Genomic DNA, 27321 nt, shown 5'->3' with positions numbered 1-27321 from the left:
AGGTGCTGGCCAAATTGGGCGTCCCTGGGGGTCTGTTGAAAATGATAGTTCGCCTTCACAGCGCCAATTTTGCACAGGTGAGATGTGGCAGGATGGGGGCACTGTCTAAGAGGTTCCCCGTTGGCCGGGGGTAAGACAGGGTTGTGTGCTCGCACCGACCCTGTTTTGCCTCTATGTCAACGGGGTTATCTCTCATCTGGATGGGGTCACCAACTCTGACGCTCCAAAATTGGCTGCTGAAAGGGTGCCGGCCATTATGTTTGCCGATGACACCCTGCTGCTATCAAAGTCCGCACCGGGAATCCAGCGTGTCCTTGATGGCTTTGCGGACTTCTGTGAGGGCCATGGTTTAGAAATTAACACTCTAAAGACTAAATTCATGGTCTTCAATCCCCCACCGAAATTCCACTCCAACCCCAGAATTGGACAAAACAGGCTTGAGAGGGTGAAAACCTTTGAATATCTGGGTGTTATGTTAAACGACAAACTATCCTGGAACACGCACCAGGAGAAAGCTCTCCTCAAACTGATCCAATATTCGGGGGGCATCATGAACCTTCTGGCGAACAATAAATCTTCAATTAGGCCCATCGGTCCTCCGATGCAGATTTACAAAACACAGGCAAGGGGGGCTGCCATGTATGGGTCTGAACTTTGGGGTCACATAGGTACATCAGACCTTCTGAAAGAGGAGAATAAATTCATCCGAAGGCTTGTAGGACTCCCTCCTAGTATGCCCCTAGTCCCCCTCAGGTTGGACCTGGGGCTGCGTCCGCTAGACGACGAATTGGCTTTCCGCCCGCTGGCTTACTGGCGTAGACTGTGGGCAACCCCAGAACTGGCTAGCTATAGACAGGGACTACAGGAGGTGCTTGCTATGCCGGATGCTGGAAAAATCAAATGGCTCAAATTCATTAAACTAGAACTGGAGGGTTTGGGACTTTCTAAGATGTGGTCTGATCCTTTGGCTACCTGCCAACTCATTCCCAAAAAGGAACTAGCCAAGGCATATCACGACAGCAAATTACTGGCACTTCTTAACCAACTAAAACCTGGTTCACTGACAGATTCCTTTACATCTTTCAAAGACACTTATAATTTTGAACCAACCTTAGACAAAGTGCATCCTTCCTTGCTCAGGAAATTATACCTGCAGTGGAGACATGGGTCCCTCCCTATTCGATCACTCACAAGTAAATGGAGCAAAGACGCAACCAGTATCTGTCCAGCATGTAGAACCTCCGACGAATCTGAACTCCACATTTTCTTTTTTTGTCCTGTTTATCGAGAGATTCGCAAACAATGGATAGTCCCTTTATGCAGAAATCTGGGATTTGAGAAGTGTTTGGCTGCTCTCAGAGTCCTGAAAACCAATCTGACTGATTACATTGTGTTTGCGGTGGCCAAATACTTGGGTGCTATCTAAAGTCTCAGAAGAAAATGCCTTAGGGCCGGCAACTGACCCTATTGTATCAAAGACATGGCAGTGTAACATGGGACTCTGCTAGTGTCTGATTTTATACTGTATATCTTTTTATACAACAACAGTTTTTAAAATGTATGTTTTAAACGTCTTTTATGGTAAAAATTTTACCGAAATAAAGATTTTTTTAATTGAAATTGAGAAATAAAACATTAACCCGTCATTTGAAATTGAGATTAGTTTTGTTTCGGGTCGTTAATTTGAAAGAAGGCGGGTGTGTAGCGTTTACTATTTGTATAAGCCATCGTGCTCACGGTGCGAGCTCTGCATTTCAGTTTGGAATGACGAGTGAGCACCGTGACAGTTGCGGTCGGGCTCTAGCTGTTAAGAAAGATCGCGCCTCCTGGTGGTGCTATTTGGAATAATAAACAATTTCTTAAAATTAATCCTTAGGTTCCAGTGATTACTTAACAACGGACTAACACTGAATAAACTATTGCTTACCATAACTGCGTTCAATTGCCCTGCTGTGGAACTAGCACTGAAGGATTTCCAATATCTCCCGTGGGACTACTATCACCGTATTTCTTTAAATTCCCACATCTACAATACTCTTCTTAATAAGTGCAGCCCGGCACCAGCGTAACACTTTTGTCTTATACATGTTTCAGACTATAACGGTACCATCCTCCAGTCTTCTTTTCCTAATTCCCTCCCTCTCCCTTTACACTTCGTATGTGCAGCACACTCTTGACAAGCAACAGCACCGTCCAATCCTAAAAGCAGCAGTTAGCACGCTAGCCCTACTCCGTCACGTGACCCGGAAGCAGACTGTACCGTTCAGCGCCCATCGAAAAAGATGTAAACACCCTGCGCGCGCACCCCCGCACGACCGTCATCTAGGATCCAGCTGCTTGTTCTGTCGATCGCTTGCGGCGCTGTTTCTCGTGCCACTTGCCCATTTGCAGGGGCGTCTTTTCGAGGTGTGAGGTTTCATGCTCTGATTAGATAAGACTTTGGAGTTCAGGGTCAATTGGGTTTCCTCGTTCCTAGAGGAGGTCGGTAGTGTTCAGACGGCCCTGCGTCCTCTGCCCTCGTAGGCTAGCTGGGTTGTAGGTGGTGTTTTTAGTTTTGGTCGCGTTTTACGTTTTAATTACCTTTTTGTTACGATTGGTTGATAAGGGCTATTTACCTCTATTATGATTGGTAGGTAGATCATTCGGACTTTTTCTGTGTTGAGTCGACTATAAAACAGACATCAGTGAATGTATTTTAGTGCGTTGTGTACTGATAGGTGTCAGGCAGAGCAAAATCAACAGTGAATTAGTGTCGTTGCATTTTGAAGCGTAAGACATTATTACACTACGTTTTGTCCCTCAAAATTCTGGGCTCTGCTTGCTCTGTATCAGACGAGTGTCTTGACTGTACTGCCTACAGTTATGTAGGTGGCACTTTAGTGTCTGTCCTTTGGAATAGCAATCGGGATTTAATTTAGTGTATTGTCTGTTCTCCGTTGGTGTTGCTTAGGCATGCGTTTAGTGAAAGTTACTTCAAGAGTGTACGTTTAGTGTCAATGTCAGGATCGGATTGATTGTTGCCCATAAGCAAGGGAGGCCAAACATCTGGTGGGTGAGCTGTAGCAGATACCACAAGGTTTGACGTGGTTTGGGATCGTGTATGTGCGGTTGGTAGTATTTTCTGAAAGTGTGATGATGGCCAGGCAGCCTCGGGACTATTCCAGGCTTGCAAGTCACGGGTAAATGTTGGAAATTATCCGAAAGGGAGCTTGAGTGTCACGTGGCTTCAGTTCCTTCCAGAGTTCACGGCGAGATGTCATGTAGTGAGGACAGCAGTCGATAACGTGTAACGCCACGAGGTAGAATTTTATGTAAATATTCTACTATCAGTGTTGTAGAGATTCTGTCACTTTGAGGCCAGGTAGAGTGGATGTCCTTTCCCTCAGACATGGGCGATGGGGTCACGCAGTAGCAGCACGAGTCGTGGCGGTGCCGGGGAACCGCCGGAGGGCCGGTCCACAGGTCGCCACGGTAGTGGCGAGGAGAATGAGGAGGAGAACGTGGATCTGGCACAGGTACTGGCTTATCTCCTGCGCAGGTAAATCCTCTTGTGTGAACCATCTCTCACTGACTATGTGCTACACTATTGTTATTTCACAACCGGTTGGAGCAGGGAAGGGCTAGGTAGCATAGTTCAAACTGCACCTTTGAGGTCACTCTGTTGTGTGCGCACACTCCTAGGTTATACAGTTGTAACTGCGCCAGTCTGTGGTCAGTCTGTTATAGCTTTATGACCCTGGAACATTATCTGACAACAGAAGGTCCTGGGATGTATACTGTAATAACATGCCAGCCTTGAGTCCTGTCATCTTTGTTGTAACCACTCAGTACTGGTTTTATACTTACGTAATTACTGGCAAATCTGTTAAGGGGTCTTACTGTTGTAGCTAGGTACCCATGGGCTGTACTGTCATTATTTATTGTCTCTCTGTCCTGCTGTCATAACTTTATGCCACTGTGCTATATTGTCATACCTACAGGTGGGTACTCTACACATTTTACAACTTGATTTTACTTTCGGAATCGCACAGTTGCAAATGTACGACCCTGGATCATACTTTTGTGACTATTCTGGGGAAGCCAGTTTTAACCATGTAAAGTCTTTCTGACACCGCTGTGTACCCAAGAACCACAAACACTGCAGGCAAATATATTTACCTGGCCTGCAGCTGTACATGCTCAATCTTTGCCTCTAATGCTCTCGTTAATGATCCTTCATAAAATCGCCCATTCTTCCCATTCGATGAGCTCTCATGTAGGATAACTTATTTCTCTATGATAAAAATACCCGAAGCACATTCTTTTTAGAATCCTTTCAACATTCTAAATCCACTTCCTTATCTCCTCGAGCCATCTGCGATGTCGTCCTCTTTTAACTTTGCATTCACACTTCTTTATCACTGTTAACATTCTGTAACATGGCTCCACTCAATGCCCATTGAAACTGTCGGCCTACCCATATTATACTAATTATTAATTACTAATATGCTCCTTTACAGCATACATTGTGCAATATACATTTCCCGCTTTCAGTGTGTAGGGGTGATCTAGACATGGCAGACATTTGATCAGCTTTCATGCCAATTGTGCCTTACATAATCCTGGGAAAAAGATGTTTTGTGTCTTAAAGAAACCTTCTTCTTTTAGTAGGTAACATAGTGAAAGGCCTACCATTAACAGCAGTGAAGAAAATGGTCCAGATTTTCAAATTCTAAAAGTAGACAGGCTGGATTTTTTAATTCTAAAAGAAAAATAAAGGCTTACGTTTGAAAAAAAACCCTAACAGGAATGTTGAAAAGTATGTTTATAGCATGACCCAAGTATACCATCCCAATGACCAAATAAGGCCCACAAAGTTACAAAAATCTCAACCGTGACCACAAGTAACGTCCCACATTGTGGAAGCGTAGGCAGTCTGAGTTCATGACCATTGAAATTTAGGGGAAAGTTAAAGTTTGAAGAAGAGACTGGGACAAACGCAAGGTTAAAGCTAGCTGACTGACCTGATAGCAGCAAAATATTCTCATTATTCAGTGGCCAAATTCCTCTCTTGTGCAACAAAAACACTACTGGTAAAAGCTATGCGGTCTTAACCCTTTCTTATTTAGTTGACGGTGTGTATCTATACCATCTCATTGTCAGATGCAGCACTTTGGACAATGTATTTTTTGTTACAATTGGTAACTTAAAGGGTGCTCCGTCTTTTAGATCTTGCAATATTACCTGGCAAGCCATCCTTATTTATTTTTTTTGTTGTAAAATTTGTCTGGTGTTTAGTAGTAGTCTCAAATTCGTCCACAAATATCAAATAACCTGTGCTACTTAAGAGTGCTTGGAGTGGACCCTTGCCCAGCTCTTTCATAGTGACATGGAAATTTGTCTGTAGAGACTCTGGGCATAAGACAGTCAATTGGTGACCTAGGTTGGTTGCAGAACCCCTCACTATATGACACTTACTATCCAGATTAACATAATTTATCTTGTGATGCTTAGAGATTGCAGATCTGTTCCTGCAGATGGTACGGCAGTATTTTCCGCAAATGGCATACTGTATAAATGCTTGTCAGCAGGCAATTTTGACCATTTAAAAAAATAAAAAGTGGTAGTGTCATTTGAACTGAGACTGATATTCTGAGGTGGAGAACGTAGAACTCTCCAGAGGAGGGTTTCTTCACCACTAAGGCCTACAGGTGGCAGTTTCTTCACCACTGGCCTACAAGTGGCAGTAACAAAATTGGTGCTCATTTTTTTTACCACTGATTGCCAAGAGCCCGGGCCCTTAACCTGCGTATAGCTTGAGACAGCTGCAACTAAACATCTGAAGTCTTTTAGGGATACCACACATCTGTTGCTGCAGTTTGCATTGGTTGTAACCTCTAGCTTGAATCTAGCACAGATTACATCAAAAGTTTAAAGCTAAGGCAAGTGCTGGCTCGAGCCAGGTTCTTAAAATGTGCTCACGTCATCGTATAGCTGCTACTAAACACTCCTGAAGCTCTATTGGGATACTCTACGTTTCCCCAAGCACTTTGCACCTTGCTGAATACTACGAGGAACCAAACTGAACACCTGAAGCACCGGGGGTCGTTCTGCTGCTTCCCCTTACTTCCTTCAAATTCACTCTTGTGGCCAAAAAAGAACGCCTTGCGGAATGCAATGACTTGCTTGTTGGTGTATTTTCGGGTCAGTATTTGTCCGTTATGCTCTGTGTACCCTCCCCCCATCCCCCTCTACAGGTTTCAAATAGTACCTGACCAACAATTTACATTTTTCTGTTTGACCAACATTGATGGCCTGCCCTGTTCTCAAGGCTTGTAAAGTACTCTATGCAGTAGCCTTGTGGCAAATTTCAATGTGCTAACTACCGCTCCATACACCAATTTTCAGACTGTTTAGGCTCCAACTGGAAATACCTACTTTATTCTCTTTGGGCCTTAATTAATGTCGCGGGGAATTCGGTGGCACGTGTTATGCTTCTAGGAAGTATTTTACATTTTTTTTAAATTTGATTGTTCTGAATTGGTATTAACAAGATGGAGTTTTGTAAAGGTTTTAATTAACTGTACAATAAACTTGAACTGTAAACTGTAGTCTCGTCTGCATTTTAGAGTTAATTCTTCACTCAAACTGGTACTCTGAATAAGTAAAGTAGGGCAGCTACAGAGCTTTACAAATATTCTGTTGCAAGCCTCTGTTTGTAGTGAGGAACGGTGAGCCAGTAAGCATGCTTTTGAGCGCGTTTGATTTAATTGTGTGGAATTTAATTGGCAGATGCAGTAAAACAATAAAATCAAGTTTGCATAGGGCGCTACAATGAATTTATTGCAAACTTTAAGATAATGAATTAAATTGCATTAAAAAACTTTCCCCAGAGAAATCTCAGCATCCAAATTTCTCATCTTGTCAGCCCCTTGTCTGTGATTCGCAATGTTTCATTAAAAAAAACCTCAGATAAAGAAATATGTGAAAACATTTTTTATAACTAATTACTATTAAGGAATGTTGAATATATTTGCCCCCACATTTGCAGCACCTATTATCTGCTCGAATGTGGTTTTCTACGCCTGAGTCATCGCCCTTGGTTGATCCAAATGTTTCATCGAAGCCATTGGCTCTTAAACTGTGGTCTGGGGGTCCGTAAAGCGTACTCTGGGTTCCACGACATCTTAGAAAATTAAATAATATTAATAGTTTAATAAAGTGTATATAAATAAAGATGCAACATGTTCAATTGCTAATTTTAAAACGTTCTGTATATGTGAAGAAATGTTGAAATTGGAGGTTAAAAATTTAGCATCTTCAGAATGATTTGTGAAACAGTACATCAAACAGATTATACTATGGATGATGAGTGACCTAAATTGAATTAAAGAAAAGCTTAAAGCTTCCCATTAAAATGTGTTTTAAAAAAATTTGTTTGTGAATTAAAATATTTAATAATTTGTGTATTTGTTTGATGAATGCTTGTTTCTGTATTTTTCTGTGTATTGTTTTATGGTTCAAATCATCAAAAAGGCTTAAGCCAGTGTTCCTGGCTCCAGTTAAAACACAGCGGGGGTATCTGGATTCAATAATGATTCAAGTTGGGGTCCCCGGGTTCCAGATTGATTAAGTGGGTGTCTTCAGAAGTCAAATGGTTAAGAACCACAGATCTAAACAATTGATGGAGAAACTTGGGTTAGGGAACAGTATTCAGTGAGGCACAATACCACAAGAGCCCAGAAAATCATAGGTACAGTTCTGAAGGATTCTCCAGAACATACTGATGATCATCTTTGTTACTCTTCTGCAAGATAGTATTTATTCTGCAGTACTGATACAGCCCGTAGAAGATTCCGAACGATTGTAACAAAAATTGTAGTCCATTTATTCTCATAAGATGGAAAATTTCTATTGATTCCAAAAAATCAGGAAGTGATTCTTCTGTGACCGATATAGTGTTCAATGACCAGTTATTGACCCTCACCAAGAGAGTACTTACTACCATTCCTATGTAATTTTAGAGTTTATCTGTTTGTATCTCTTCCCTGAGAGACTTTACAACTTGTACATGTGCAATTTTTCCTGTTTATATCTCTTCCTTGAGTGACTTCACACCTTGTACATTTGCAATTTTTTCCCCGTTTGTATCTCTTATGTAACTCATGTACTCCAAACTCCCTAAGTAACGCAACTGGTTCTTTTGTAAAGCGCTCTGATACCTTCGGGTAATGTTCGCGCTATATAAAATCGCATTAAATAAAATAAAAATAAATAAAAGTAACAGCCATACAGTGGAAGGCTAATGGCCTCCTGCAGGCATACTAGTGGAGGAGAGACCTGATAAAATACGGGGAGAGGTAAAGCTCAGTCATAGTGTCAGGTAATACTGAAGGAATACATGGCAACCCTGGCCAAGGATGTCAGGAACCATGGACTCAACCTAATTTCCTAAGCTGATGACACCCAACTCAACCTCTCCCTGAAAAACGACGCAACAACCATCAAAGACAGGTTCCAAAAATGCATAAAGGAGTTGGCTATGAGGATGAACAACAACTGTCTCAAACTAATTACAGACAAGACAGAAGTTTTCATCTTCAGGGAAAGGCAATGACACCCTATGTATCAACGAATGGTAGCCACCTGAGCTGGGCCCTACCACCAAACCCATCGAAAAAGCCTGCAAATTCTGTGTCATCCTTGACAGCCAGCTATCCATGAAGGAGCAGGTCAGCGCTGTCTCCACTTGCTTCCTCACCCTACGTTTGCTCAGAAAGGTCTTCAGATGGCTCCTGCCCAACACCAGGCGAACTGTCACTTAAGCTCTCGTCACTAGCAGACTCAACTACAGCAACTCCTTCTACACAGAAGTCACTGCACAACTCTTGAGGAAACTCCAGGCCATCCAGAACTCAGCAGCCAGACTCCTCCTCGACCTCCCCAGACAGACGCACATCACCCCGCACCTCAGGAAACTCCATTGGCTTCCAGTCGCAAAGAGATGCCATTTCAAGTTGCTCACCAACGTATACAAGGCACTAAATAACGTAGGTCCGGGGTACTTCAACAAACGTGTTAAATCCCACCAACCTACCAGATAACTCCTGCTCCAGATCCCTCCTGCTCCAGATACCTCTCCCAGTTATGGGGTCCACTGTCATACCATAACGTACATGTTCAACTCACTGTCGAGCCTTAATAGGACACCCAAACGGCAGAGCTCAATTGCGTCTGCCTGGCTCGCAATCCGGAGAGCACGCAGACGTTATTAAGCTCTGTGCTTTAGACGGCCTTTTGAGGTTCAAGTGAGTTGAACACTTACATTACTGTACTCGTTTTGTTTGCACTTTGCCCCTCACTCAAACATATTGCTCATCCAACCTAATGCACCTCTGCTCCTCTTCTTTGCAGAGTTGTAGCCCACACCAGGCACCATGCAGTGCAGGTGTGAGAAGGGAACCCAATGATGAAGCATGTCACCTTCGGGGGAGTGCGGATTCTTGTCCTATAAAAAGCATCCTCCAACAGACAACTATCTCTTTGGTTCCCCTTCCTTCTATGTACCAAAAGTACTTTGAGCGTATTCTATGTAGTCAGCGAGCAGTACGTTACATGTCTGATTTCTATCTCCCATTAGACCCCCTGTATGTATTGAATTCACTTTAATAGAAGCCAGTAAATCTGTGTCGGGGCGTGACCAGGCCAGAAAAGATGATGCACACATGATCATTGTGGTCTCGGCCGGCCCTTCATCTTAAGCGGGATCCCCTGCTCTTTAGGGTACTCTTTGCTCCATTCTTGGATCCCTGGATGCCCCAGCATCCTCTCGCACCTGCAGATGCTCGGTGCTCCTGTGGGCTCGGACTGACCATTGGTTCCAGGTGTGCAGATTGAATGGCCTGCCTATCTCACTACGGCCGTTCCTCAGTGACTACGCCTGCCTGTGGGTTTTGGGTGGAGCCTTCGAGCCTCCTCACGCCTTTGCCAGTCACCATTGGAGGACCGGTTCACACGCTCTTGCTGGCCCTTCATGGTGATGGCTGCCTGCCTTCGTGGGCACGATGCTGTCCACTCACCTTTTGGTGCCTCAGCCCTTGCTACGTGACTAGTCCTGGCCCTCCGGCACCTGTTGACCCTAACTGGGAGTTGGCTGCTTGCCCTGGCTGGTCCCCTCCCCATCTCACATGTGGGCCCCAGTGACGTCTGGGTTCTCCAGACTAAGAACTTTCTCCTCCAGCTTATTCAGGAAAACAAGGATGATATCAAGGGGGTAAAGACCGATCTTCAACATGATCTTCGAGCTCTTCAGTGTGACATAGATGACCTCAGGGGCTGCATGCACAAACTGAACAATTTCTCAACAAACAATCTGAGGAATGTGAGGCTCTTCAACAACCTATCCTTCCACTAGAGGATCAACAAATTTCCCTCCAAGAGAAATGCGAGGACTTGGAAAACAAGTTGGGTCACAACAGCATCCGCGGACATAGCTTCCAAAGTTTCAGATTGCTTATATGTGACATTTTAATAATTTCATGGTAATGAGTGACATTTAACGAGTATGAGTTACACTTTTATGCAACCATAATCAAGCAATCTGGCTAGAATGGTGATGGGAAGTCTTCGCCGGAGTTGTAGAATCAATTTCAAGACGTTCTGCAGGACTCTGTAGATAGTTGGTGGCAATCTTTATATGCCAGCTAGTCACTGCATAGGATTACTAAGTGTTCTTCCACTATTCCCAGGTGGATTTATACCGTGGTGCAACCATACCTGCCTCTCTGGCTGGGTGTTGCATTGTAATTCAGGCCACACTCAAGCACCACCCTATAATGTGGTGCTGTGCTCACCTTCACTAAAGAAGCATATTTTCGCACATGGGCCCCTGCCAGTGAGTGTCCGGAGCAGAGGATGGTGACCCCACCTTCGCAGTGTGTCACATGGAGGCCACTGCCTGTTGGCGCTGAGCCCCGAGCAACAGTGAGTGTGATGCACTGTGCCTAAGGGTCTACCCGTTTCTGTTAGGAATGGGGTGAAGGCGAGGGAGCCAATCGCGGCTCTTAGGATGGTAGCCGCATTCTTGTCGGCACTTGGTGGCCACTGTGGGTGGGGTGTTGTTGCCGAGGACAGCTCTTCAAGTGAGACCATGTTGTTGTTTACACCACACAGCTGCTTAGAAACACTGATATTGCATCTTTGAGACAACAAGGATAGAAACCGGAAACCACAGGTCCCAGAATGCAAAAGTTCTCTCCGCTTAGGAGCTTGTGCAGGATAAAGCAATCTTGCTGCACACTGCATGGAAATTACACAGCAGTTGGGTACTAAAAAACAAGCTTTGTTCTATCATGGTAAACAAAAAAAACCTCCAATAAGAAAACTCACCAATTTAGACATAGATCGAGTGCATGATAGAGACTCGGAGAACAAACTGGGGAAATAAAGTCTTTTATTCTATTCCTGAGGTGCTGCTTCCCTCTTCTTAATGCTCGGGGAGTGTTTTTCATCTTTGTCAAAAGAACTCCAGGATTGGAATGTAACTACACACTCCTCCCAGGCCTGCTATAAGTTTACTCTCTTAAAGGGCCAACGCTGCACAGGAATCTTTTCAGCAAAAAAATGAAATGAAAAAAATGTATAAAGCGCAAACCAATTACCCAAAGATGTCAAGGCACTAGCTCATCAGATAAACATATGTTGTAAGATCTTAGCTCAAAGTCAGAGGTTAAACAAGCATGTGTTCAGCGCCTTCCTGAATGCCAACAGGTGAGTCTCGTCTTTTAACCTTTGGGTAAGAAAGTTCCAGAGTTTAGTTGTTCATTCCAGAAAACTTCTACCACCACAAGCACTTTTCTTGAACCTAGGGATCACCAGATTGTGAGATTGAGCTGGGCGTAGCTGATGTGCTGATCGCATTGCCGAGCGGGCCGTACTACCGAATGATCCGGTACCCCGAGCAACTGCATACGATCGGAACCCCCAACTCTGCATGTCCAGTCCTGAACCTGGTGACTGCCTCCCCCGAGCGAATCTCAAGCCTTCAATTGATATGGTTTTAGAGACTTGCAATTATTAGGCACATATCATATGTCCTGATGATGATCCCTTTGATTTAAAAGTGGGATCGAAACGCCGTTGACCAATTTGTGTGCCTTATACTATGTATATATTGTGTACCTTGTTAATGTAATGGCACAGTTCAAAGTATCTGTTCATATCAAAATTTGAAGAACAACTAAGCTTTTTGCCTAAAAGCCCTTACCTTTTCACTTTGAATTTCCTTTTCACTTTGAATGTACTAAAGTGTTTGTGTTTAAATGAGGTACAGGCTTATGCCCCACAACGTGAGACTGTCGAAGGATATTCTCTCTTTATTTTGTTGCTCTAATTAAATACATTTTGACCACTGTCCGGCTGGACAAGTCACTCTAATACAGAGTCCATTGTGTCTGTATTCATTGGTAAGCTTTACTCTATGATGCATGGGACCGTTGTTGTTTTCATAATAAGTGCAGGGACATACAAGCAAATATTTTGCTTGAAAAAGACTGGTCCTATATCATGAATTGCTTTAAATGCTATGCACAAAGCTTTAAACTCAATGCGTCGCTTCACCGGAAGCTAGTGTAGTTCTCTTAAGGCTGCAGTGGGCGATTTATGCTTGGGAATATTCAATAAAAGGTAGGCAGCAGCATTTTGAACAATCTGAAGTTTAGTCAGGCATTTGAACCTCAGATTGATAAAAAGACTGTTGCAATATTTGGCTCTGGATAGGACCAAAGCTGCGATCACCAGCTTACGTAGCTCGGCAGGGATGAACAGGAGAATCTTTCTCAACAGTTTTAACATATAAAAAGAAACTTAGGTAACCTGGTTCACATGATCTTCTGAATCAAAGGTGACACCTAGGTTTTTTACTTTAATTGAGGGGCTGGGCAGAGGGCCCGGTTCCGGTAGCAAGAGAGTGGGGGGGGGGGGGGGGGGGGGGGGCAAAAGGTAGTGTTACTACCAAAGAGTAACACCTTGGTTTTATTGAAATTCAACTTCAAACAGTGGGTGGCCATCCATTCTCCAACTTGACGAAGGCAGCTATAAAACTATGCTGCCGTATCTGATGGTGTCCCTGTCACCAACACCACATCATTTGGGTGTCATCAGCATAAGATATTGCTGAGAACCCCAGTGATCTGATGAGGTGCGCTAATGGGGCCACATAAATGTTAAATGGGTGGGGCTCAATGATGAGCCTTGAGGGACCCCACAAGCAAGTGTAAAATGATGTGACTTAAATTCAGAAAGTGCACCAAATTTTTTCGGTTTGTGTCAAAGACTGTGTCATAGCTCTCAAGTGCCTCGCCCATCACAGGCTCCTTGGCTGCCTAGTAGTTGCACATGACTGTGGGCAGGGGCCTCAATAGGGCTCAAGTCAACGACTCGCCCCGGCCCGCAGCATTCTGAAATGCGACTCTGCTGGGCTCTCTGACAAACTTTAAGTTTAAACTACCACCTCTCCTCATGCCACGACTGACATAGTGTCTCCTCTCCTGGCTGTGTCTCAGCAATTACCATTGGACATTAGCACACTGACTCCCTCCATGATGTCACGACAGTGAATTCTGTGCCCTGGGTGAGTATGAGCTTCTTGTTACATTGCAGCTGATCCTTCACAAAAGAAGCTACAGAGGTAAATAACGCTGGTCGCCCTCCACTCAAAACTCTATCATCATTAACAAAACCTGCTATACATCTGGATAAACATTGTGAGCATACCCGAAGCCTACTCTTGGTTAAACTACTTGGGTACTACCTAATAAATTCTGTACACACTGGGTGCTCCTATCCCTTGCTTACATTTTTTTTAAAAATGTGTCTTATCTTCCATGAAAATTAAGTTGTGTACGTTTCTCACACCCGTAATATTTGCACATCATAATCCAACAAAACGTGTGAAGGTACCACACGGAAACACTACCATGGAAGCTACTGATAGGTTCTCATCAGTGTGCTCCGAATATCATCATTGGCAGCCTCCACAACCAAAGAAATTTGAAACTATGTGCACAAATAAATTGAAATGAAAGTGTGAAAAAAGGTAAAAAACACACCCAAAAGATATTTGTGTGCCTATCAACCCCGACCCCCTACTGAAAGAGCAATGAGAGAAAGTTTTTGCTTCTACAATGTAAAAACGAACTAAACAATCACTGGCACTACTTACAGTTGTAATCACTGCTGTGTGTTTGCTCACTTTAAAAAAACAACAAACATTTTATTGGCATTTCACATTAAAGAACAATTGACACATCAGTAAGACATTCGGTATCATATACATAGAAAGGCATGATCTGTACACATTATACATTAAACCATAAGTATCATCTCTTGTCAATTTACTGCACATCTGCAGAGATTCCCACCACACCCCACAGCGTTCCTGTCCCAGTAATTTAGTCACTATCTTCCGATGTAGATTCTTCTTGAGGGGGTTTGCAGATATTGCCTCAGAATGTGTTTCATCTCCCCCACATCCGTGTCCATTTTTTTGGGGCATCCCCGGTGAACAAAAACTGATTTCTCAGCAATCATTGCACCATCCATATCACAACACCACTGTTGATGCTGAGGGTTCATTCTTGAGCCCCATTTCTGCGTTATGTTGCGCTTCGCCAATGTCATGCCCAGTGTTAATCAATCTTGAGCCACATGGTTGAGATCTGTAGGCTCCCAGATGTTGAGCAAGCATCTCTTTGGTTCTGGTGGGACCGTAATTCCCGTAACCCGAAAGATCGTGTTCAAGATAGCCTCTCAGTAGGGAGTGATAGCCGGGCAGTCCCAAAGTGTTTATCTCAAAAAGTGCCTGGTGCACCACATTGCTGTAGGCAGAGCGGAGTGTCTGACCTACCTAATCTGTGCAGGAGCGGCCGCGTTTACTAAGTGCGATGTAGTATTTTCAATTGAACTAGTTTTAATCTGGAGGGTATCGCAACATCTCTTGGGGATGCCAGTTCTCCTGCCAGTCTTTGGGGATGCTATTGCCTCCTGCCAGTCTGCTTCATCCAATTCTCCCACGTCTGCCTCCCAACGCACCTTAAGAGTTGTCGTAGGGTCCGGCTGATTGTTGACTATTTTGCGGTATGTCTGAGAGATGGCTTTTTTGTGTAGTCGGGCCATTAGAAGTCTGTCCTCTAATGGTGATGCCGCTGGCAGTTGTGTGTCTGGTGGGTTTGCTGCTAAAGGGCATGTCTGATTAGCGTATATCTAAAGGTTTCCGTCCGTGCCAAATCATATGTGACTTCCAGCTGTGCAAACGGGACCACCTTACCTTTTTTTCACAGATCTCCCACCCTTGAGATACCTATCATGTCCCATTGTCTGAATCCCTTGGTGTTTCGTAGTTTCTCCAGTTTTCGGGTGTCCCATAGTGGTGTGGCTTTCGTTAACATTCCATCTCAATCCAGTGCTCGCTGTGCAGCGTGCCAGACATGGACCTTGTGTGCCGTTGGACCTGTGAGGGCTGTTTGCTGTTTTGCTGGATCTATTGTATAGTGCCCCCATGACCCCCCCCCCCTGATTCCAAGAGTTGCCTATCCATACGGAAGGCTGGTTCTTCCTGCGGTGCATGAAGCCATTGATTGATCACTATGAGCTGTGACGCCCAGTAGTATAGTACGTTTTTATATTGGGAAGGGCTATACCGCCCTCATACCAGTTCTTTACAAGTTTCTGCATGGCTACACGGGCAGACCTCCCATCCCATAACAAATTGGTTACCTCCGTATTTATCATTGTAAAGTATGCGGGGGAGACCAGGTGTTTTGTAAGGCGTATAAGAATCTGGGCAGTGCCATCATTTTAAATAGATCTGCTCTGCCCAGCAGCGTAAGTGGTAATGATCGCAAATGTTTGACATCGCGACGGAACCATGCTAGGGGCTTCTCCAGGTTTTCTTCGATGAAGTGCGAGGCCTGATGTGTGACATATATGCCTAGGTATTTAAATCCATTGTCTGCAATCTGGATGTCACAGTTGCATGGAAGCAGTGACTGCGGGCCGTGGAGTATATAAAGAAGTGATGAGGCCCATCCATTGGCGGCGCAGATATCCAGAATGCAGGTAATGGAGTGTGAAGGGGATGCCAAATAAAGTAACACGTCATCTGCATAAAGCGAGATGCGGTCTTCCCAACCCATAGTCCATCTCAGCCCACGGACAACTGGTTCCTGCCTTATCCATGCTGCCAATGGTTACAGCACGATAGCAAATCAGAGTGGGGAGAGGGGGCAGCCCTGTCTTGACCCTTTTCCCAGAGGGAAATTCTTTGAGATGTGTCAGTTAGCCACAACCTGCGCCAGCAATTTGTTATATAACAAGTGTACCCAGTTGCAGAATTTGGGGCCGAAACCCATATGGCGGAGGACCGTGAAGAGAAAGGGCCATTCAACCATATCAAAAGCCGTACGGGCATCTAGGGAGAGGATAAATGCGTCTTCTTCAATAGTAGACCTACGTGCCATAACACCATTGAGTCTCCTGAGATTCAGTGCTGTATTACGGTCTGGCATAAAACCGGAGCGGTCCGGGTGGGTAGCTGTTGTAAGGTGTGGCTGCTGTCTCATGGCCAGCGTTTAAGCCAATATTTTAGCTTCTGCATTTATTAAGGAGATCGGCCTGTAGGACGTGCACTCCTCCAGCGGTTTGCCTGGCTTATGGATTGTAACCATTGTTGCTAGGCGCTGATCTCTAGGCAGTTCTCCCGTTTGTAGATTATATCTGTACATCTTAAGTAGATGTGGTGTAAACTGAGCCGCTGCTTTTTTGTAGAGTTCAACTGGGATATCATTAGGCCCTAGGGCTTTTCCTGTATGTAGTACCCCTATTGCTAAAGTGAGCTCATCCGTGGTCAGGTCTGCTTCCAGAGATTGAGTAGCATCATTAGATAGTGTAGGCATATGTATGTCTTTTAGGAAGGCTAAATTGTCCTCTACTGTATTTGTGGCTGTGGGCGTGTAGATTTTCCTGTAATGAGCGGCTAGTGTGTCCACTATTTGCTGAGGATCTGAGGTCAGAGTCCCAGTCTCTAATTTGAGTTGGGCTATCCAGCAGTTAGCGCTTTCCTTCCTGTCTAGCCAGGCTAGTAGCTTACCTGCTTTATCCCCGAGTTCATAAACCGTGTGTTGCCTATTGATAAATTTGGATTTAGCTTCCTCCCACGCAAGGCCCTGTATTTCTGTTGTGCCAGATGTAGCCTGTGTGCCGTGTCATCATCAGTGTCTGTGGTGCGATCTGCTTCTACCTGCGCGACACCTTGTTCTAGAATCTCAATCTGCTGTTTATTTAGTTTTTTATGTTGTGCAACTAGCGAGATTGCCTGTCCACGTATTACAGTCTTATAAGCCTCCCGCAGCGTCGTAGGCGAGGATACTGAATGTTCGTTGTCAGCAAAATAGTGCTTTGTGGACGCCATCAGACCCTACCTAATCTGTCAATTTTAAAGATATCCGGGATGCAGCGGGAACAACCGGCGTATTATCGTGGTGTGAGAAATGTACGTGAGGTGCATTGGTGAGTGGTCAGAGATGCCCCTGGGTAAGTGCTTAATCTCAGATACCCTCTCCAGGCCCATAGCCAGAGCAAATATATATTCTAGTCTAGAAAGACTATTGTGGACTCCCGAGTAAAAGGTGTACTGTCGGTCCCAAGGGTGCTTGGCTCTCCAGACGCCAATGAGATCTATAACTTCTACAAAGTCCACTAATTTGAGATTTGCACTACTTGGGCCCCGAGGGGGTTTTCTGTCCGGGACGTGTCTATTGTAGCATTAAAGTCCCCTCCCACAATGAGCTTACCCTGAAGGAGAGACAGCAAAAATCTCCCCAATGCCGGGAAGGTTACTTGATGAAGCGTCGGCAGGATATAAACTGACACTAGATTATATGAGCGCCCCTCCCATTGACAAGATATTGCTGCAAATCGCCCAGGAATCAGTGAGTATCAGTGGGAAGCGTTTGCTAACCAGTACCCCGACCCCTGCCGGGAACCTGAGGTAAATTCGGAGTGCACCTTCCATTTTATGGTCCCAACGATCCAGGGCCCTGCAGGCCGAGCCTGTCAAGTGCGATTCTTGTAGTAGTGCCACGGCCGGACCCTTGCGCTTAATATATTGGGGAACCAGTCCTCTCTTTTATCTTGTTGCCCAATCCATTTACATTCCAGGACAACACCGTAAAAGGAAGCAGTGCCCCTGTAGCGTTTGGTGGGTGGGCGGTTAGATCGTCAGTGAGTGTGGTTGCGTGCGCCATATGTAATATCTTCTATGTAAGGGTGTAGAGAGCTCTGCATGAACCAGTTTGTGTTGCCACCATGTTTGCCATCCGTTATAGGTCTGTGAGTCAATAATAAGCCAAACCATAATCCCCGTACCTGTTCCTTGCCCCCCTCCCACCTCCCTGCAGGGCAGACTTAAAACTAACCGCCACCCCAACTTAGCAGAGCGCTTGGTTCCCCAAAATTTGTACTTGCGTGAGGAGGGAGAGCCGTGTAGCGACCTTCCCAGGCTCCCCCTTAAGTCATGTGCATTATAACGGATTTGTATCCATAATACAATGACACAGCTGCAATTACGACTGTCTTCATTAACAGCAATGCAGTGATTAGTGAAACCTGGGCACCGGATCTCCCACGGCAAAGTATGGCGGCGACCAGACCATGTGTCCGCTTTACTGTGGGTTGTCATCACTAAGTCCCGGAGTCCCAGAAACCCAATTTCAGTCGTGAGTTGTCATCCGTAGTTTGCTGTGTACCCCCTGAAGCCTCCAATGCCTTTGTTCCCAATGGCGCCACCGTCGCAGCTGGAGATCTGTCTCTGTACCTGTCTTCTGGGCCCTTCGTCCGGACGCCATCCCTCCATCCAGCCTTGAGCCTCCCCAAGCGTGGTAAAGAACCAGGTTTTTCCTTCTGCCTCTACCTTTATTTGTGAGCATTGAGATGAACAAATACACTTGTTGCGTGGAGTGATTTTAATGTAAGCTGTGTTTTGTGTTGTCTGTCTATTATCCCAAGGTACACTATTGAATTTACAGCGTGGCGAGGATTGACCCCATAGCCCTGAAGAAATTGATGGAAATTGTTAAAAGGCAATGAATCATGTTGGATTCTCATAACAAACTGATGGAGTGCGACTGTAGGTCTTGTTTTTAAAGTGAGCAAAAGCACATCAGTGATGAAAATTGGAAGTAGTGCCATTGATTGTTTAGTTCGTTTTTACATTGTAGGAGGAAAAACTTTCTTCCATTACTCCTACAGTAGGGGTTCAGGGTTGATAGGCACACGAATATCTTTCGGGGTGCGTTTTTTACCATTTTTCACACTTTCATTTCAATTTATTTGTGCACATCTTTTCACATTTTTTGGGTTGTGGAGGCTGCCAATGATAATAATTGGAGCACACTGGTGAGAACCTATCAGTAGCTGCCATGGTGGTGTTTCCTTGAGGTGCCTTCACTTCCTTCACACATTTATTGTTGGATATGATGTGCAAAAATTACGGGCGTGAGAAACGTACACAACTTAATTTTATGGGGAGATAGACCTATTAAAAAAAAATGTAAGCAAGGGACAGGAGCACCTAGTGTGTACAGCATGTATTAGCTAGTACCTAAGTATTTTTTTTTCTCCAAAAACCTTTTATTATATTCAGTATTGTCACTGTACAGAATTTCAGGATGACTTATAATTACATTGTAAATCTTCAATATATAATCAAACACAGTCAGTACAATCAGTCCATTAGAATTGCAGCACAACTGTTGTTGAAACCCCACATATTATCTACTCAACCATTCTTATTGTTCCTCTTCAGAACCCTCATCATCCCGGTCTCGTGGTGGCTCACTTATGTCTCTCCTAAATTTGTTCCATGCTCCCCAGATTTTACTTCACTTCCGGGGACACCCACGATTGATGAACACTGTTCTCTCGGCTATCATGGCAGCATCCATGTCCCTTCACCACGAGGCAAGTGTCGGTAGCTACGCCGACCCCCACTTTCGTGCAATGTTTCATTTTGTAACCATGATCCCTAGTGTGGCCCAGGTCTGTGCCTGGTGAGGAAGGTCATTGGGCTCCCAAACATTTAACAAACCCCTTTTGGGCTCCGATACCAGTGATACGTCCTCCGATTGTGATATTGTCCTCATCACCTGTGTCCAGTATTCCACAATTTTGGGACATTGCCATATGGTGTGGAAAAAGGGTGCAATGTTTTACCTATCCTGTGTAAGGTGTGCCTAGTGTAGTATGATTGGTGTAAATTTTTTTGCTGCACTAGTCTGAGTCGTGAGGGTATACCCACCTCCCGTGGGGAGGCCAATGCCTCCTGCCATTCCGAGCCATCGAAGTCACCCACGTCATGAGACCATTTTTCCCTAAGGGGCCCTGTAGGATCCGGCAGATTGCTTACCAATTTGCAGTAAGTAAGTGATGTCGCCTTCTTATGCATGCAGTCTGTCAATAATCTGTCCTCCAAAGGTGACGCCTCCGGGACTTCAGTACCAAGTGGCAATACCGTTGTCAGTGCGTGTTTTATTTGTGTCTCCAAAAAGTTCTGAGGGTGCCAGTTCATATTGTTGCTGAAGACGCTCGAATGTGACCATTTCCCCCTTGTGCCACATGTCACCCACCCTGGATATGCCTATTGCGTCCCACTGATCAAAGCCCTTACTGTTCCTAAGCCTACCCAGCCGTTTTGTGTCCCAGAGAGGAGTAAGTTGGGTTATGATCCCTTGCCATCCTAATTTACCCTGTGCTGTGTGCCATATGGTAATAGTGTGCCTCACGGGTCCTAGTAATGCTGGGGTTAGTTTCTGGTTGTAGAGGGCAGACAGCATGCCTTTTGTACCTAATACCGATCTATCCACCTTAAATGCTGGGTCCGACTGCGGGGCATGTATCCACTGGTTACTGACCTTCAACTGCGCCGCCCAATAATATAACTGTATATTTGGGAGTGTTATCACACCATAATACCATCTGCGGACCAACTTGAACTGCGCTATGCGCACCAGTTTGTTGCACCATAGTAGGCTGGAGATCTGGGCTGCTATCGCTGTGATTTAACTCAGCGGTCCTGGGTACAGCATGTTTTTCAGCACATACAGAAAGCGAGGAAGGGCCATCATTTTGAAAAGTGCTGCTTTTTCCAACAGTGTTAACGGCAAAGTCCCCCAGTGTTGTGCATATCTTTTAAGGCGATCTAGCAGGGGTTGTAGATTTCTTTTAAAGAAATCCTCAGAGTTGACTGTTCTATATAAACCTAGATATTTAAATGCATCCAGTGGCTCCAGCACCAGGGCAAAAAGAGGTGACAGGGGACAGCCCTGGCACGTGCCTCGCGCCAGGGGGAAGTCGTCAGAAATGTGTCCATTAGCCATAACGTGAGCTATCGGCTTAGTGTAGAGAAGACGGACCCATGCACAAAAGTTAGGCCCGAAGCCCAGGTGACGGAGTACAGCAAACAGGAGGGACCACTCAACCATATCAAATGCCATTTGCACATCTAGAGATAGTATGACAGCCGGTTCCTGAAGATATGCAGTACGGGCCACCACCCCATGTAGGCGCCTCAGGTTTAGGGCTGTATTCCTGCCTGGCATGAAACCAGACTGGTCTGGCTGTATCAGGGTCGCAAGGTGTGGTGTCAGTCTAATCGGCAATAGTTTAGCAAGGTTTTTAACTTCTGCATTTATTTATTTATGTATTTATTTATTTTATTTATGGGCTTGTAACGCGCCGGCATCACACCCGAAGGTGTATCTCCGCGCGGTGCTGTGAAGAACAGGACAGACAGCGCTCCAACTAGAATAGAGTTGTCTTTAGGAGTTTCCTAAAGGCTAGATGGCTCGGGCACTCTCTAAGGAAGAGGGGGAGATTGTTCCATAGGCGCGGGCCCATAATGGAAAGGGCACGACCTCCCTGTCTGGTCTTGTAATGTCTAGGAACCTGGAGTAATAGTTGGTTGCTGGACCTGAGATTGCGGCAGGGGCGGTGGTATACAAATTTCTCGGCCAAATAGTGTGGACCGAGGTTGTAGAGACTCTTGTGTACCACACAACAAATCTTGAATTCCACCCGTTTCCGGATGGGAAGCCAGTGGAGGGCCCTGAGAAGGGGCAAAGATGGAGTCCTAGGGGGGGCATTGGTCACCAGGCGGGCCGCGGTGTTCTGAACCACCTGAAGTTTATTAAGCACTCCTTCGTTAGCTCCCAGGAGAAGGCCATTACAGTAGTCCAGGCGGCTCAGAACGAGGGCCTGGACCAAGGTCTTTCTTGTGTAGTCTGGAAGAAGGGGGAACACCTTCCGAAGGAGGCTTATAATGTGGAAGCAAGATCCCGCCGTGGTGCTGGCATGATGAGCAAGGGTGAGGTCGTGATCTAGACGAACCCCCAGGTTTTTCACCACCTGTTTAGGGGAGGGGGCCTGACCCAGACTGGAGGGCCACCAGTCAGGGGTCCACAGGATTTTTGCCTCTCCGAATAACATGACCTCAGACTTTCCCACATTGCACTGGAGAAAGTTCGTGGCCATCCAGCTGGCGGTCGCAGTCATGCCGTTGGAGAAAGATTGTCTTATCTCCGGAGTAAATTTCTTAAAAGTGAACAGCAGCTGCGTGTCGTCAGCGTAAGAGATGGGCATAAACCCGAAGGACCTCATAATATTAGCCAACGGGGAGACATATACGTTAAACAACGTAGGGCTAAGACAGGAGCCCTGCAGGACTCCTCTGGTGATGCTGGCCGAGGGGGAGCTGAAAGAGCCCATATTCACCTTCTGGGTACGCTCGGAGAGAAAGCTGGTAAACCACGCCAAGGCAGATTTATCAATACCAATCTCCTTTAATCTGGTAAGGAGAATGGCGTGGGATATGGTGTCGAATGCTGCGGACAAGTCCAACAGCACCAACACCACTGACATTCCTCTGTCCAGGGACAAGCGTATGGCATCTGTGACGGAAAGGAGAGCCGTTTCGGTGCTATACCTGGGCCTGAACCCTGACTGAGAGTGGTCCAGACTGCCGGTTTGCTCAATGAAGCTGGAAAGGTGGTGATTCACATGCTTCTCCATCAATTTGCTGATGAACGGCAGGAGGGAGATTGGCCTCAGATTTGTCATGTCTGACCAGGGGGTGGAGGTATTTTTCCTAATGGGCTTGACCATGGCCTCTTTCAACTCCCGGGGGACCCGTCCCTCAGAGAGGGAGCGGTTGATCACCATCTGAATGGAGGGACTGAGGACACTCCCAATGAGGTGCATGATACGGGCGGGTACAGGGTCCGCTGGGCTGCCTGATTTAATAGTCCCAATCAGGGAGTTGACTTGTTCTGAGCTAATCTCGGGAATGAAGGACAGCGAAACAGAGACAGCGCTGGTTATTCCGGGCTGGAGGCTGGAGGAGGGGGCCATTTCCTCAATAGATGGGCTTGCTAGGGAGATGTTTCGATAAATAGAATCGATTTTATCGGCAAAGAACCCAGCAGTATCTTCACACAGTTTTTGGGTCAGTATTTCCGGACTGTCACAGGCGACGGGCTTGGTAAATGTGCTGAGAACCTGGTACAGTAGTTTTGAATCATTGCCAGCCTCAGACAATTGGGAGACAATGTGGGATTTACGGGCAGCTCTGATGTTTTTATGATAGAGTCTCATGGCAGAGCTGTAGCGATCTTTATCGGCCGTACTGCGTGAGCTTCTCCAGGATTTCTCCAACTTCCTGCAGACCTTTTTTTCCGCACGCAGTAGGTCCGTGTACCATGGTTCCTGCCTGCGGTCAGAGCGCCGGTTACAGCGTCTTAAAGGGGCAATTAGGTTGACCGCCGTGATCAAGGCATCATTGTATTTAGACTGGGCCGAACTGGTGGAGTCAGAGGGGAGAAAGTCAGGGGGTACGAAAGTATTTTTAAAAGTGTGCATTAATCAGCGATATTGGGCGATATGAGGTGCACTCATCAGCAGGCTTTCCCGGTTTCGGAATAGCTACTATGGTGGCCATTCGCTGATCTAGTGGGAGTTCGCCTGCCTTTACGCTGTCGGAGAACATGCACAGCAAGTGTGGGGCAATGGTCCCGCAGTCTTTTTGTAGAGTTCAATAGGTGTCCCATTCAGTCCTACCACTTTGCCAGATTGCAGTGACCCGATTGCCACTTGTAACTCCTCCGATAGATCTGCCTCGAGCATATCACCGCTTCCGGGGTGAGCTTGGGCATATCAATGTCTTTTATATAAGTCAACGCTTCCTCCAGTGTCATCTCAGAAGCTGACGTTTACACCCTCTGAAAGTGTTGCACTAGTGTGTGCACTATTGTCTGTGGGTCCGTTGTCGCCCGTCGATCCTCCGCACAAATCTGCGCTATCCATCTAGTACCCCATTCCCTCTTGTCTAGCCATGCAAGGAGTTTACCGGCTTTGTCACTGATTTCGTATATCCTGTGTTATGTGGCCGTTAGCTGCTGTTTGGTCAGTTCCCTAAGGTACTCTCTGTGCTGTCTCTGTCTAAGACGCAGGTTCTGGGACGTAGCAGGCGTAGGGTCGTGGGTGTGTTGGGTCTCCGCGTCATGTAACTAGCTCTAAATTCTGCAGCTTTAGCTGCTTCTCCCGCTTGTGCCCCGTAATTGAAGCAATGGCGTGCCCTCTAAGGACAGTTTTGTACGCCTCCCATAGGGTGGTTGGAGAGCTAACCGACGTGGCATTCTCTTGGAAATAGTGGTCCGTTGCCTTAATGACGGCCTTCTTGATCTTGGGGACTTGTAAGTAGCCCGGATAGATACGTCGCCGTGTCTTGTGGTAGTATGTGTATTTTAATAACAATGGTGAATGATCAGAAATACCTCTGGGTCTAATCTCTATGCTTTAAATATTTTTAAGGCACCCGCCGAAGCTAAGAAGTATTCTTGTCAGGCTATTGTGTACCCCAGAGTGGAATGTGAATTGTCGTGCCGTTGGGTGGTGCCATCTCCCCACATCAGTGAGCCCAAGTGCATCCATAAAACTCCTAAGGCGAGACACGCCTGAGTCATCCGCCTTCGCAGGGCATCGGTCAATAGTCCCATCCATAATGGCGTTGAAGTCCACGCCAATTAATAGCTCCCCTTCCGGGAGGTCAAGCAAAAATTCACTAAGAGCCGGGAGTGTCACCGCATGTAGGGCAGGGGGGATGCAAACTGGGACTATATTAATAGATTGTCCAACCCACTACCAATTATGGCTGCAAAACGCCCATGACCATCAGTTGTGGTTTTGTGTACTACCAGTGGGGATTTCTTTTTAACCAGCACGCCTACCCCCAGGGATCCTGAAGAGAATTCAGAGTGTGCTATCATCTTGTACCCGCATCTGTCGCAGTCGTTCCCCTCCCCAAAGACAATCTTTACTTAAAGTTCTGTTACCATCTCTCAGCAGTAGTGAGTCCGTTAAGGCGCCTCTGCATATTGGCTGACTAAGTATCTGAAAAAGTAGGAGGGAGAACAAAAATAGGTGGTAAATCTAAATCAACCTATTGTGTGAGTAAATGATATTACACTAATCAAATGGGTACTCTTTCCATGTGAAAAAATACCCATCAGTTGTCGATCGATACCACCCTATTCATCATCTGGGATCCTTCACACCAGGAAGGTACGGTTTTGTACCCACTGAAGATAAGAAAGATGTATATAACTCATCTGACCAGCGAGGCCCAGTGAATTCTATGGTGTCTCTGTGTGTAAAGTGACAACTGTAGAGCAGTGCACAAAAAGCGTGAAACAAATAATATGTGAATAGAAAAGTGCTTCAATAAATAAAATTGGACAGTAAAGAGGGTAAGACCCTTTAATAAACACCACTCCCAAATCAATAAAAAGAGTGCGACAATAGTAGTCTCAACAAATAACTACTACTTGGTGTATACGGTCAACATGTTTCTGCAGACTAAATGGAGCCTAGAAGGTATCCTGCTGCTTTCATCAGGACCATTATCGCTACTGCTCAATGTTTAGGTGAAAATAAAGAAGATTTTTTATTACATGGGTATCACGTAGGTCATCATTCTCCTAGATGGCAGGAGAGAAAAGCTCCACCTCACCTGGCCACAGCGCAGGTAATTGGAGCACCGCTCTTCCGTCGGTACTCCTGACGTCCTTCTGGGCTGCTCTTTATTTGTTAGGTCGCGTACGGTCTGCGACAGTGCACAGTTTAGCCAGGCTTAAATTGTCTATTGCTTCTTTTGTCTCTTTTTAAAATTCAACCAGCTTAATATCACCTTCGTGTAGGTCAAACACCAAAAAGTAATTTGCCTATTAATCGGACGTAACTGTAGATTTCTTGCCACTGTTTTGTCTGTACGAATAAATAGCATAGCCCTCTCCTTTTCATAAATTCCATGGTGATCTTGATTGATTTTTGGGCAACCTGTTCTTAAAGATCATATTTGGCTCTCAGAGTTTGCCCGCCAGATTCCCATTCTTTGTTTGTGCTGTTTACCAAAATGTAAACGTTATTTACCAAATATATTTGTTTTAATTTTTTCCCCTTTTCTTAGGTTTACTTACTGCCATATTAGTAGATTTCCCCTAAACGTTTCCAATGTGCTGGAGAAGTATTGAACCCGATTTAATTGAAGTTTTACCTTTATGAGCTTTTTTCAGTTAATTTGACATGCTTTTACTTTTCACTCTCCTTTTCTTAGTTAACAGCACCCTTATTTCTAAAGAGTCTCATAGAGAATATAAATTACGCGTCTGCCAATGAGGAGCATTTACTGATTCAAGAAGGGATTAAAGAAAAAAAGTTGTTCCTGGTTCACTACTTAAACATATTGGGTCTAGTAAACTTAATTTGAAAATATGAATCTCCTTTGTAATTTAAATGCTGCTACACAAGAAGGGACTAAAATGTTAATCATCTGTAAATTATGCAGCACAATTGTACAGACTGTTCTGAATCATTGTCACCAGCTTTAAGACTTGAGCTTAAATGGAACATACACAGCATTCTAGGTTTCAAGGACCTACAGCATGTCTACTACAAGTTTTGTGCCCTGGAAAAACCTGAATTATTTTCCTAGTTTCCAACCTGATTCAGTAGTAAGTCATACTGGCATAGGAATAATACATAATACATGATAGAAACGTTTTCTAGATAGTCCCATTGTTAGCAGTTACGTGTGGTGGAGAGTGCCTGTGTTCTTAACTGCCTCTGACTGGGTAGAGTTGCAGGACCAGAGTCCGCTGAGAACTTTGAGTCTTTGTTTGTTTTTATAAGACATGTTATTGACATTTTTAAAGTTGAACAAAATAAAAACCAATGGTT

The 27321-nt window shown here is 45.2% G+C and overlaps 1 protein-coding gene across 2 annotated transcripts in view; it reads left to right on the top strand.

Annotated features, from left to right (window-relative positions):
• The first annotated feature begins 2253 nt into the window (after positions 1 to 2253).
• Positions 2254 to 27321, top strand: part of LOC147665784 (DDB1- and CUL4-associated factor 11-like) — a 316877-nt gene continuing 291809 nt past the window's right edge. The window contains exon 1 of one of the 2 annotated variants that reach the window (XM_086949484.1): positions 2254 to 3538. In XM_086949484.1, coding sequence (XP_086805610.1) covers positions 3396 to 3538 — 143 coding nt within the window. In that variant the 5' untranslated portion in view covers positions 2254 to 3395. The remainder of the gene's footprint in view (positions 3539 to 27321) is intronic. The other variant, XM_086949485.1, reaches the window with a different exon arrangement.

The sequence above is a fragment of the Lissotriton vulgaris genome, unplaced genomic scaffold (assembly GCF_964263255.1).
Source record: "Lissotriton vulgaris unplaced genomic scaffold, aLisVul1.2 SCAFFOLD_444, whole genome shotgun sequence".
Taxonomy (NCBI): domain Eukaryota; kingdom Metazoa; phylum Chordata; class Amphibia; order Caudata; family Salamandridae; genus Lissotriton; species Lissotriton vulgaris.
The sequence above is the reverse complement of the archived record's forward strand: the minus strand, read 5'-3'. Positions and strand labels throughout refer to the sequence as shown.